The sequence below is a fragment of the Lissotriton helveticus genome, chromosome 7 (assembly GCF_964261635.1).
Source record: "Lissotriton helveticus chromosome 7, aLisHel1.1, whole genome shotgun sequence".
Classification (NCBI taxonomy): domain Eukaryota; kingdom Metazoa; phylum Chordata; class Amphibia; order Caudata; family Salamandridae; genus Lissotriton; species Lissotriton helveticus.
This window is the reverse complement of record NC_136068.1, coordinates 1,768,048,738-1,768,061,214: the sequence shown is the minus strand read 5'-3', so window position 1 is coordinate 1,768,061,214 and position 12,477 is coordinate 1,768,048,738. Positions and strand designations below refer to the sequence as shown.

General features: G+C 41.6%; 1 protein-coding gene across 1 annotated transcript in view; it reads right to left on the bottom strand.

Moving 5' to 3' along the window:
• SPACA6 (sperm acrosome associated 6) overlaps window positions 1–12,477 on the bottom strand; it is a 247,875-nt gene that overhangs the window by 67,634 nt on the left and 167,764 nt on the right. The window contains exons 7-8 of the mRNA XM_078653885.1: window positions 7,550–7,665; window positions 4,098–4,254 (exon numbers count right to left, since the gene is read on the bottom strand). Coding sequence (XP_078510011.1) covers window positions 4,098–4,254; window positions 7,550–7,665 — 273 coding nt within the window. The remainder of the gene's footprint in view (window positions 1–4,097; window positions 4,255–7,549; window positions 7,666–12,477) is intronic.

The window sequence follows — 12,477 nt, the reverse complement described above, 5'->3', positions numbered from 1 at the left end:
AATAAAATTCATGGCATATAGACTGGGTGATCATTGCTCCAAAGATCTAATACCAACTTGGAAAAGTAATCAGCAAGAAAAGACATGCCGCCTGTGTGGGTATCATACAGAAAGTTTGCACCATTTAATGTGCATGTGCGAGACATTAAAAAACTAAAGAAGACTTTTGTTGAAATCAATCTTAAACGTTTTAAGAATCCGCACCTGCAGGCAGGCGGTCACTAACTGGTTGGGCGCATCATCGAACATCCTTATATGCCGCGGAGTAAAATTCATGACTCTGGTAGAGACTTTACTCTTGAAAAGCGAAACAGATTAAAACCTGGGCGTCCTTCTTTTTTTACTTGTAAATTTTAAGGAACATATTTTTCCCATGTTTCATACTGATGTTTGTTTTACTACATGTACACTTTTAAGGTTGTGATAAACCAAATAAAGTACACTTTGAGTACAGAGAGTAAGGAGGCAGTGAGTACCCTGTTAGCCCTACTTTAACACCATAATTTAGGGCTGAAAATAAAAGGTGAACAAGGACATTCATGCTATGATTTCATTATCCAGCATGACCTCATGAGGTAGGTCACACCATAGCCCGGGTGAGTCAGGCCGAATTGGCTGTCACTTGGAACTTACCATATAAGTAGAAGAAGGTGTCATGATGTCGTTATGCAGTATGACATCACAGCGGTAGGGCTGGCCATAGCCTTGGCAAGTCAGGCCAGCTTGGCCGTCACCTGGGGCTTACCATTTAAATAGAAGAACATCCGCGCAATGATGTCATTATTTAGTATGACGTCACAGCGGGTAGTGAGACAAAATATCGAAATTAAAATATTGATATACAATAATATCGATGTTTTAATATCGATGGTATAGAATATCGATGTGTAAAATATCGACAGACAGAATATCGTTTTTAAGGTATGTATGTTACTAGAATATCGATGTGTAAAATATCGACAGACAGAATAACGTTTTTAAGGTATGTATGTTACTAATATCGAAATTTACTAATATCTAAATTTTGTTTAGTGTTATGTATTTTATTATGTTGTTTATATGTTTGTTAAATATTTTTTATAATTTATGTTTGAAAATTAGTAATTTTTTTTACATTTTGCGTTTTAGTATCAGAGCAGGTTGTGGGTTTATAGGGGAATAGGGTGGGAAGTAATTTAATAATAATTAATTAATTAATATATATATTTAAATATTTTAATTAATAGGTAATTGGTAATTAATTAATATTAATTAGTTAATTACATTAATTAGAGTTAATGTGCTAATATCTTTAATTTAGTGTTATTGGTAATTAATAATTAATTGGTAATTAAATAATATTAATTAATTAAATTAATTAGAGTTAATGTGCTAATGTATTTAATTTTTTGTTATTGTTAATTAATTAATTGGTAATTAAATAATATTAAATAGTAAATTAAATTAATTAGAGTTAATGTGCTAATATCTTTAATTTTTGTCATTGTTAATTAATAATTAATTGGTAATTAAATAATATTAATTCTTTAATTAAATTAATTAGAGTTAATGTGCTAATATATTTAATTGTTTGTTCTTGTTAATTAATAATTAATTGGTAATTAGAAATTATTAAGTGATTAAATGATGTGATTTATTTATGTGTAGTGGGTTGTGTGTTTATAGGGGAATAGGGTGTGATATAATTAAATGTGATTAATTAAAGAGATTGTATTTATTTATTGGTATTTATTGTTAATTAATTGGTAATTAATATGTGTTAATTAGTACATTTATAATTACATCAATTTAATAATATTAATTGTTATTAATTGATTAATTGAAATGTATATTAATTGTGTTTTTTTGTATGTGTAGTGTGTTGTGTGTTAAAGGGGGAGTAGTGTGGGAAGTAATTTTTACCCCTACGCTATCCAACCCTTTCCCTACTGTTGCACCCTCTGGAGTGGGAATAGTAATTTTTACCCCTATGCTATCCAACGCTTTCTCTACTGTTGCACCCTCTGGAGTGGGAATAGTAATTTTTACCCCTACGCTATCCAACGCTTTCCCTACTGTTGCACCCTCTGGAGTGGGAATAGTAATGTTTACCCCTACGCTATCCAACGCTTTCCCTACTGTTGCACCCTCTGGAGTGGGAATAGTAATTTTTACCCCTACGCTATCCAACGCTTTCCCTACTGTTGCACCCTCTGGAGTGGGAATAGTAATTTTTACCCCTACGCTATCCAACACTTTCCCTACTGTTGCACTCTCTGGAGTGGGAATAGTAATTTTTACCCCTATGCTATCCAACGCGTTCCCTACTGTTGCACCCCCTGGAGTGGGAATAGTAATTTTTACCCCTACGCTATCCAGCGCTTTCTCTACTGTTGCACCCTCTGGAGTGGGAATAGTAATTTTTACCCCTACGCTATCCAAATCTTTCCCTACTGTTGCACCCTCTGGAGTGGGAATAGTAATTTTTACCCCTACGCTATCCAACGCTTTCCCTACTGTTGCACTCTCTGGAGTGGGAATAGTAATTTTTACCCCTATGCTATCCAACGCTTTCCCTACTGTTGCACCCTCTGTAGTGGGAATAGTAATTTTTACCCCTACGCTATCCAACGCTTTCTCTACTGTTGCACCCTCTGGAGTGGGAATAGTAATTTTTACCCCTACGCTATCCAACGCTTTCCCTACTGTTGCACCCTCTGGAGTGGGAATAGTAATGTTTACCCCTACGCTATCCAACGCTTTCTGTACTGTTGCACCCTCTGGAGTGGGAATAGTAATTTTTAACCCTACGCTATCCAACGCTTTCCCTACTGTTGCACCCTCTGGAGTGGGAATAGTAATTTTTACCCCCACGCTATCCAACGCTTTCCCTACTGTTGCACCCTCTAGAGTGGGAATAGTAATTTTTACCCCTACGCTATCCAACGCTTTCCCTACTGTTGCAATCTCTGGAGTGGGAATAGTAATTTTTACCCCTATGCTATCCAACGCTTTCCCTACTGTTGCACCCTCTGGAGTGGGAATAGTAATTTTTACCCCTACGCTATCCAACGCTTTCTCTACTGTTGCACCCTCTGGAGTGGGAATAGTAATTTTTACCCCTACGCTATCCAACGCTTTCCCTACTGTTGCACCCTCTGGAGTGGGAATAGTAATTTTTACCCCTACGCTATCCAACGCTTTCTGTACTGTTGCACCCTCTGGAGTGGGAATAGTAATTTTTAACCCTACGCTATCCAACGCTTTCCCTACTGTTGCACCCTCTGGAGTGGGAATAGTAATTTTTACCCCGACGCTATCCAACGCTTTCCCTACTGTTGCGCCCTCTGGAGTGGGAATAGTAATTTAAACCCCTACGCTATCCAACGCTTTCCCTACTGTTGCACCCTCTGAGTGGGAATAGTAATTTTTACCCCTACGCTATCCAATGCTTTCCCTACTGTTGCACCCTCTGGAGTAGGAATAGTAATTTTTACCCCTACGCTATCCAACGCTTTCCCTACTGTTGCACCCTCTGGAGTGGGAATACTAATTTAAACCCCTATGCTATCCAACGCTTTCTCTACTGTTGCAGCCTCTGGAGTGCGAATAGTAATTTTTACCCTACGCTATCCAACGCTTTCCCTACTGTTGCACCCTCTGGAGTGGGAATAGTAATTTTTACCCCTACGCTATCCAACGCTTTTCCTACTGTTGCAATATGTGGAGTAAGTATATATAAATTTATATTTAGAGTTTTTAATTTATTTTAAATGTGTATGTATTAGTTATAATTTTTTTAATATGTTTTAATGCTTTTCTTTAATATATGTAAAATTATATGTATTTTTAAATTATTTTTACATTATTAATAATACATTTAAAAAAACAATATTTTTAATTTCGATATTTTTGTACTACGATATTATTTTTCCGATATTTTTGTACTTACCTTTATGAAGATATAACTCCGATATTTTTGATGTCGATATTTTTGTGCCGATATTTTTGTATGTAGATATTCTGTCTGTCGATATTATGTCATAGATCCGTCACAGCGTTAGGGCTGACCCTAGCCTGGGCGAGTCAGGCCAGCTTGGCCGTCACCTAGGGCTTACCATTTAAATAGAAGAACATCCGCGCAATGATGTCCTCATCCAATATGATCTCACAGAGGTAGGTCCCATCATGGTAGTCTCGGACAGGCTTGATCAACAAAAGTGGATCATCCCCAGTGTGGATATCCTTAAAATAGAATATGTCCTGAGTCCTTGTCTAGAAAGAGAAGGGAAGACAGAATGCCTTAGTGCAGGGCCTCTAAACAGCTGGGAGTGAAACAGCTGACGCCAGCCAGTAACAGAATGGAATTGGGACGATTACATGCATCAGAATCCCACGCCATTAGCAGGGCCCTCCCCCTATGCATGCATGTCCCTCCACTACAGTGCAAGAAATACACTACCTGTAGGACTACTAGCTCCAATCCATTCATGTTAAATGCTCCTAAACTTGGTGTCATTGGGCAGTCACCTTAATGTCTATGAGCACTACCCACTCATGTCAATGACCCCTTTACCTTAAGATTACGAACCCTCTCCTTCAATCCCACAAGCTCCTACTCTTCCTGTTTATGAACTCCTCCTCTTCCTGTTCATGAGCCCCTTGTCTTCCTGTTTATGAGCCCCTCCTCTTCCTGTTTATCAGCTCCTCCCCTTCATGTTAATGAGCCCCTTGTCTTCCTGTTTATGAGCCCCTTGTCTTCTTGTTTATCAGCCCCTCCTCTTCATGTGTATCAGCCCCTCCTCATCCTGTTAATGTGCTTGTCCCTTTCCTGTTTATGAGCTCCTCCCCTTCATGTTTATGAGCCCCTCCTCTTCATGTTTATGAGACCCTCCTCTTCATGTTCATGAGCCCCTCCTCTTCATGTTTATGAGCCCCTTCTCTTCATCTTTATGAGCCCCACCCCTTCATGTTAATGAGCCCCTTGTCTTCCTGTTTATGAGCTCCTCCCCTTCATGTTTATGAGCTCCTCCCCTTCATGTTAATGAACCCCTTGTCTTCCTGTTTATGAGCTCCTCCCCTTCATGTGTATGAGCTCCTCCTCTTCATGTGTATGAGCCCCTCCCCTTCATGTTAATGAGCTCCTCCCCTTCATGTGTATGAGCTCCTCCTCTTCATGTGTATGAGCCCCTCCCCTTCATGTGTATGAGCTCCTCCTCTTCATGGTTATGAGCTCCTCCCCTTCATGTTTATGAGCTCCTCCCCTTCATGTGTATGAGCTCCTCCTCTTCATGTGTATGAGCCCCTCCCCTTCATGTGTATGAGCTCCTCCTCTTCATGTGTATGAGCTCCTCCTCTTCATGTGCATGAGCCCCTCCTCTTCATGTGTATGAGCCCCTCCGCTTCATGTGTATGAGCCCCTCCCCTTCATGTGTATGAGCTCCTCCTCTTCATGTGTATGAGCCCCTCCCCTTCATGTTAATGAGCCCCTTGTCTTCCTGTTTATGAGCTCCTCCTCTTCATGTGCATGAGCTCCTCCTCTTCATGTGTATGAGCCCCTCCTCTTCATGTGTATGAGCCCCTCCTCTTCATGTGTATGAGCCCCTCCCCTTCATGTGTATGAGCCCCTCCTCTTCATGTGTATGAGCCCCTCCCCTTCATGTGTATGAGCTCCTCCTCTTCATGTGTATGAGCTCCTCCCCTTCATGTTTATGAGCTCCTCCCCTTCATGTGTATGAGCTCCTCCTCTTCATGTGTATGAGCCCCTCCCCTTCATGTGTATGAGCTCCTCCTCTTCATGTGTATGAGCTCCTCCTCTTCATGTGTATGAGCCCCTCCTCTTCATGTGTATGAGCCCCTCCGCTTCATGTGTATGAGCCCCTCCCCTTCATGTGTATGAGCTCCTCCTCTTCATGTGTATGAGCCCCTCCCCTTCATGTTAATGAGCCCCTTGTCTTCCTGTTTATGAGCTCCTCCTCTTCATGTGTATGAGCTCCTCCTCTTCATGTGTATGAGCCCCTCCTCTTCATGTGTATGAGCCCCTCCGCCTCATGTGTATGAGCCCCTCCCCTTCATGTGTATGAGCTCCTCCTCTTCATGTGTATGAGCCCCTCCCCTTCATGTTAATGAGCCCCTTGTCTTCCTGTTTATGAGCTCCTCCTCTTCATGTGTATGAGCTCCTCCTCTTCATGTGTATGAGCCCCTCCTCTTCATGTGTATGAGCCCCTCCTCTTCATGTGTATGAGCCCCTCCGCTTCATGTGTATGAGCCCCTCCCCTTCATGTGTATGAGCTCCTCCTCTTCATGTGTATGAGCCCCTCCCCTTCATGTTAATGAGCCCCTTGTCTTCCTGTTTATGAGCTCCTCCTCTTCATGTGTATGAGCTCCTCCTCTTCATGTGTATGAGCCCCTCCTCTTCATGTGTATGAGCCCCTCCGCTTCATGTGTATGAGCCCCTCCCCTTCATGTTGTGAACTCTCTGCTCCAGGTTATCAGCTGATTGCCAGGATGTGGTTGTAAGGATGGCTTTCAGTTCAGCCGGCTGAATGTTATGCCAGTCTCTACCAGAGATGTGTTGTGCTGCACATTGGTGCAAAGAAGTTTGCTGAATCTTTAGCTGCCAATTAACTGCCCAGTGGTCTGACCAGGTAAGAGGAAGAGATGGTAAAATATTAATGAATGGATGATTTGAAAAAATCCCATCTAGCATATGTCCAGACCTGTGCGTCGGACCTCTAGAAATTAAGGACAGTCCATGTGCATTCATAGTGTCAATCAGCTTTGTGGAGTCCGAGTCAGTCTCATTTTCCTAATGGAGGGTTAAAATCACCCAGCACCGAGAAGTTGGAATTGAGAATAGATAATTCGAGACTCTTGCTGTGCTTATCTACAGAGCCGCATCTAGGTCCCGGTGGACGGTAAGTTAACAGGCCCTTAAAGGGCTGCATGTTAGGTGGTTGCACCGAGAATGCTAGAGCCTCAAAACCAGGGTAATTTGACTGCTCAAAGGTAGCTTTAAAATTGTTTCAATAAAAAAGAGTGCCTCCCCTTCATGTTTATGAGCCCCTCCCCTTCCTGTTTATGTGCCCATCCCTTTCCTGTTTTTGAGCCCCTCCCCTTCCTGTTTATGAGCCCATCCCTTTCCTGTTTTTGAGCCCCTCCCCTTCCTGTTTATGAGCCCATCCCTTTCCTGTTTATGAGCCCCTCCCCTTCCTGTTTATATGCCCATCCCTTTCCTGTTTTTGAGCCCCTCCCCTTCCTGTTTATATGCCCAGCACTTTCCTGTTTATGAGCCCCTCCCTTTCCTGTTTATGAGCCCCTCCCCTTCATGTTCATGAGCCGCTCCCCTTCATGTTAAGAGCTCCTGCCCCCCATATTTGTTTGCCCCTTCCCTTCATGTTCCAGATCCCTTCTCATTGCTGTCTATGAGTCCCTCCCGCCAGAGGGCAGAGCTGTGCCCACACAGCTCTCACCTTTCCCAGGTTCATGAACGAGCACCTCATCGAGTCCAGCTTCCTTCTCTCAATTATAGTAACCATTTTCTGTCTACTCCACTGTAGAACATACTTACATTCTTTGCAAATTTCCATGCATACACAAACTCCTCTCCTTCTTCAAATTCAATCTGGTAGTGGAGGAGACATCTGAAGTTCACCTTTTCATATTCGCCAACGTTGTAATCACGAACTTAAAAAATAGAAAACAATGCAGAATTTAAAAGAAAACCAGAATGGCCGAAGTCTTTGGGCTCCAATGGCGAGGCAGAACAAAATGTTCTATTAGTATGATGAAAAGATGGACCACTCTATTCAACCACAGTATAATGAAACTGTGAAAAATGAAATGTTATCAATTGGATTATGAGAATTGAAACTTTTTTTGTAGAATTGTTTTGTGAGGATTGAACAATTGTGAGTAGAATGAAATTGTTTTTAAATTAAGACATTATAAGTTTTTCATCAGATTCCAAAGAGAGATATCTACAGTTTTGTTGCGAGACTGACATCCAGACATACGCTCTTTCTTTCTAGACCAAGACATCGCTTCAGGATTTTAAGGCTTGCTCCTGAGCATTCCCTGGTGAATAAGAAATGTTTTACTATTTTGTTATCAAAATACAATTGTGACTCAAAAAAGGACATCCTTAATAAGCAACAAAAAAGAATGAAGTAATCAAATGGCACATTTAAGGTGAACAATACTAGGTAAAATCTATCCAAACATATGTCAAATTCTGTCTTTCAATTACTCAAAGTCCGAGTCATAAAACAGGCGTAAATTAAAATATGTATATTTTATAGCTGAATGTAGCCATAATTTACATGTGAAAGCATGGAATTCATGGTGAAGCATGGCATAAGCCATCTAAAAATCTGACACGTGCCTGCTGTAAACATTGAGCAATGCACAGATGAGTAAGTCTAAAGTGTAAAAGGACTTCCAGTCTGTTGCTTAAGTGTCTTTGGGCCATATGTATGAACACATTTCCCCATAGACACAGAATGGGTAAAACCCTTTGATACACCTGGCCCTTTCTCATTAACCCCTTGCATGCTCGTAACGGAACCATTCCGTCACGAGCCACGGTGGTGCTGTGCTGGTGACGGAATGGTTCCATCAAGGCCCTGCCGCTGATTTCGCGCCTGCGCTGAGTGTTCTATTAGGCGGGCCATGACGGAACCATTCCGTCACAAGCACAGCGCCACCGCGGCTCGTGACGGAGTGGTTCCGTCACGAGCATGGCCACGCCGCGCGGCCATCCCTAGCGCTGCGGCGGAATTACCGCCGCGGCCAAGGGGTTAATGTCTCCTCTTCCAATCATCACTCAGTGACCTGAAAATTATTTGCAACAGTTTTCTGTTCTTATTGCCACACTTTCACAGAGATTTACCCCTGCGTGCAAGAGCAAATGTACATCTTTCTGGAATATATAAATATTCCAAGGAGTATGCATGGATACTCCAGGATGGTCATTTGATATTGTCAGCAGCATCCTCTTCATGCTGTACAGACCTCAACACAAGGGTAATAAGATCCTCCCTGAAAAAGCACTTGTTTTTTTCTCCCCAGTGTAAATATTTTCCCTATGGAAAAACTCCACCTCCGTTAGCGGCACATCTGGGGATGATCCTTTCCCTATCTATCTTTGCAGGGGGAGTCACACCAGCCCTTGGCAAGAGTAAATCTCCATCCTTTTTCTGGGTGGAAAGGGAAAGAAGACGAGATTGAGAATGCCGACAAGCAGCCGTGTGCTACAGTCGCTGGTGGGCATTCACAGATCTCCAAGGATCACCACGCCTTGGAATACCCAATTTCCACTCTTCGAGCGCCATTTATAGTTAACGAGAGCTCCACAATTTGGACCCTCTGCCCTGGTTAGCGGGAACTCCACAATTTGGACCCTCTGCTCTGGTTAGCGAGAACTCCACACTCATAGAAGGGATCTTCACACATATAAATGGGCTTACTTCTACCAGGAATACTATTGAGACTTCACAGAAGGTACAAGTCAGGTAAAAACATGGCTGTAAACATAACTTAATGAACAACTTTATCTTTTAAAATAGGGTATTTACGACTCACTACTATGTTACGATTGAGTGTACCTTCACCACATTTACGCAATGGGCCAACTCACAAAGGGAATTGAAAATCAGCATTTAAATAAGTATTATTTATCACTGGTGCAAAGTTACGATTTCTCACCATATGCAAACTCTACAGCTGGAACTTTTGTGCCAATCACAACTTTACAGGTGTATTACTGAGTCAGTCATGTCATTCTTTAAAACGTCTGCTATTTCCAAAATCCACAATGGAATATAGTTGACAAATACACACTTTGAAAAGGAATCTCCACTCGCTAATGCACAATTTCTTTCTTTTTTATTTTCCAAAGGAAAACATTTTCTTTCACTGAGAAATCCCTTCTCCTACGCCGCTGAAATCCCAAATACTATGAGGGATGATCCACACCTCATTCCCACTCTTTAGTTACTCTTTGTTTGACTAAAACTAGTGATGCTTTTTTTGGGGAAGGAGAGTTATATAAGAGTTTGTAAATGTCCAAAAACTTAAGGCTTGTGGGCATTCATACACCGACAAGGCAAACCATGCACTGTAATTCCCACTCCTCACCCCTTTTGTGGAGCTTACTACTGAGTAATTATACACACCTCTGGTTGGTGAAGAATTACACAGTGGTTAAACCATGTACACCTGACAGGTATCCTTTGGACAGCTATTAGCCATTAATGGAGCCAGTTACAAACACAAACAATGGTTTATGGCTGTAAGTGGCTTTCAGAATCAGCCCAATATCTTGCAGGTGATCCAATATGTAAATCTAACATAACCTCAAAGATAGCTATAGCCAACAACTCCACAAACAGATAATAGAAAAATGTAGACTTCTAATAACGTCACCACCTCCTCATGCAAACAGTATGTGACCTTAGGATGTACCTACCTTCTACAGCCAGTTCCCCATTGCCCTGGACAAACATATGCAGCTAAAGAGCACTATCAGGACTAATAGGACCACATGGCAACATTGCACAGCTCCACATGCACACTTGATGCTAACTGATCATTAAAGGAGCTCTGTCAGATTCTAGCAGAATCTGACACAAAGACCCTAGGACTGCAAGACCTCTGTGACAGAATCCACATGGAACTAACCCCCAGATTAATCATTGTCCTGTTTTGCGAGTCCTTAATATCGATTATTAAGGAATCGCTATTAAAGACTCGCAAAACGGGATTCATATAGAAATCGCAATTTTATTTGCGATTCCTACAGCTTCCTTATTTGCGATTAGCAAATTGCTAATCGCAAATAAGGAATGACTCACCATTCATTCCTATGGGCCTAAGGCCTATAGGAATGAATGGTGAGTCATTCCTGAATGGTGAGTCATTCCTTATTTGCGATTAGCAATTTGCTAATCGCAAATAAGGATGCGATTTCAAGGGTGCCAGGGGTGTCCAAAGGACACCCTGTAGCACCCCTGAAATGAAAATGTAGACTGATGTTGCACACACACATGTCCAAAGGACATGTGTGTGTGTAACATACAACTTAGAAAAATGCACTAAAGTGCATTTTTCTAAGTTTTCGCTATTTACCACGAAGTCAGATTTCGCGGTAAATAGCGGCCAAAAATAGCGATTTCCCAATTTTTAAAAGGTTCATGAATAGCATTTAAGGAATCTCAAATTGAGATTCCTTAAATGCGATCGCAATTTGATAAATCGCAATTATTTGCGATTTTTCAAATTGCGAGTTCATGAACCATTGATGAATCTCAATTGCCATTTTTGCGGGCGCAAACGGCCGAATTTTGCGATTCGCACCGTTTGCGCTCGCAAAAATGCTTGATGAATCTACCTGTAAGAACAGAAAACTACCTCAAGGACAAAACAGCTAACACTCTTCTTACACATCTCCAAACCACTGAAAAGATGGGCTATCACTCATCTCTCGCCACCTTTAATGCCCTCTCTGAAAAGAATTCTATGACATTAATAATGAAGGATGACCATCAGAATTTTCTTCAGACCCAGCACCCTAAATAATGTTGAAAGCTATTCTTCACACAATCTGTGCAGCAGAAGTACCTAGAAACATACAACCACTCACTTGGGTCTAGCATCTTTCCAACTTGAGCTATAAACCTCTTTCTGAAGAACATTCCTTAAAATAACAATCTTGATACATCGAACCTAGTAAAATACAGGTCAATATCTTATGGCTCATTCAGAGGTAAACTGCTCGAAAGAGCAGTTTTAGTTCAACTCTCCAATTTTACAGAGGAAAATCTAACTTCTGTATCTATAATTTTGGTACAGACAAGCCAGAGGCACAGAATGAGCTCCCATATCCGTGTGGGACAAGTGGGGTCTCAGAGTAGGCATGAATGGAGTGGATGTTTACTGCTTCTAGACCTATCAGCAGCATCTGACACTGTTCACCACCAGACGCTACTACACAGAGTCTATTATCTCGTATTATGTAAAAATGCTCTGAAATGGACTAGCAATGGGATACCTACAACCTTTTATACCAGCCCTACACCCACTGTCGCTGCATCCCTCAAGGGTCAATCTTCTCCCTCTTCTATTCAACAGCTACATACCCAGTCTTGATCAGACCTTTCATCCATGCATGTTAAAACTATGCAGATGAAACGTAATTCGTTCTAAAAATGGATGTCCCAAATTACCTTCAAAGTCTCAACTTGACGACTGCCTCCATGTTTTAGATGCGTGGGTGATGATTAACCACCTAGGGCTCCACACTACAATGAAAGAGAACATGCCCACAACCACAGTAGGGCAAATGCCAGCCTATAACCGTATGGTCGAAGAACTTAATGGCCCACCATCTACATCTAAAAAAGTCAGAAAACTAGTATTAAGCTTGGACTTAAATCTATCCTATATATCATATGCTAATGGATTCACAAGGAGCACCTTCTACACAATAAAACACAGGGA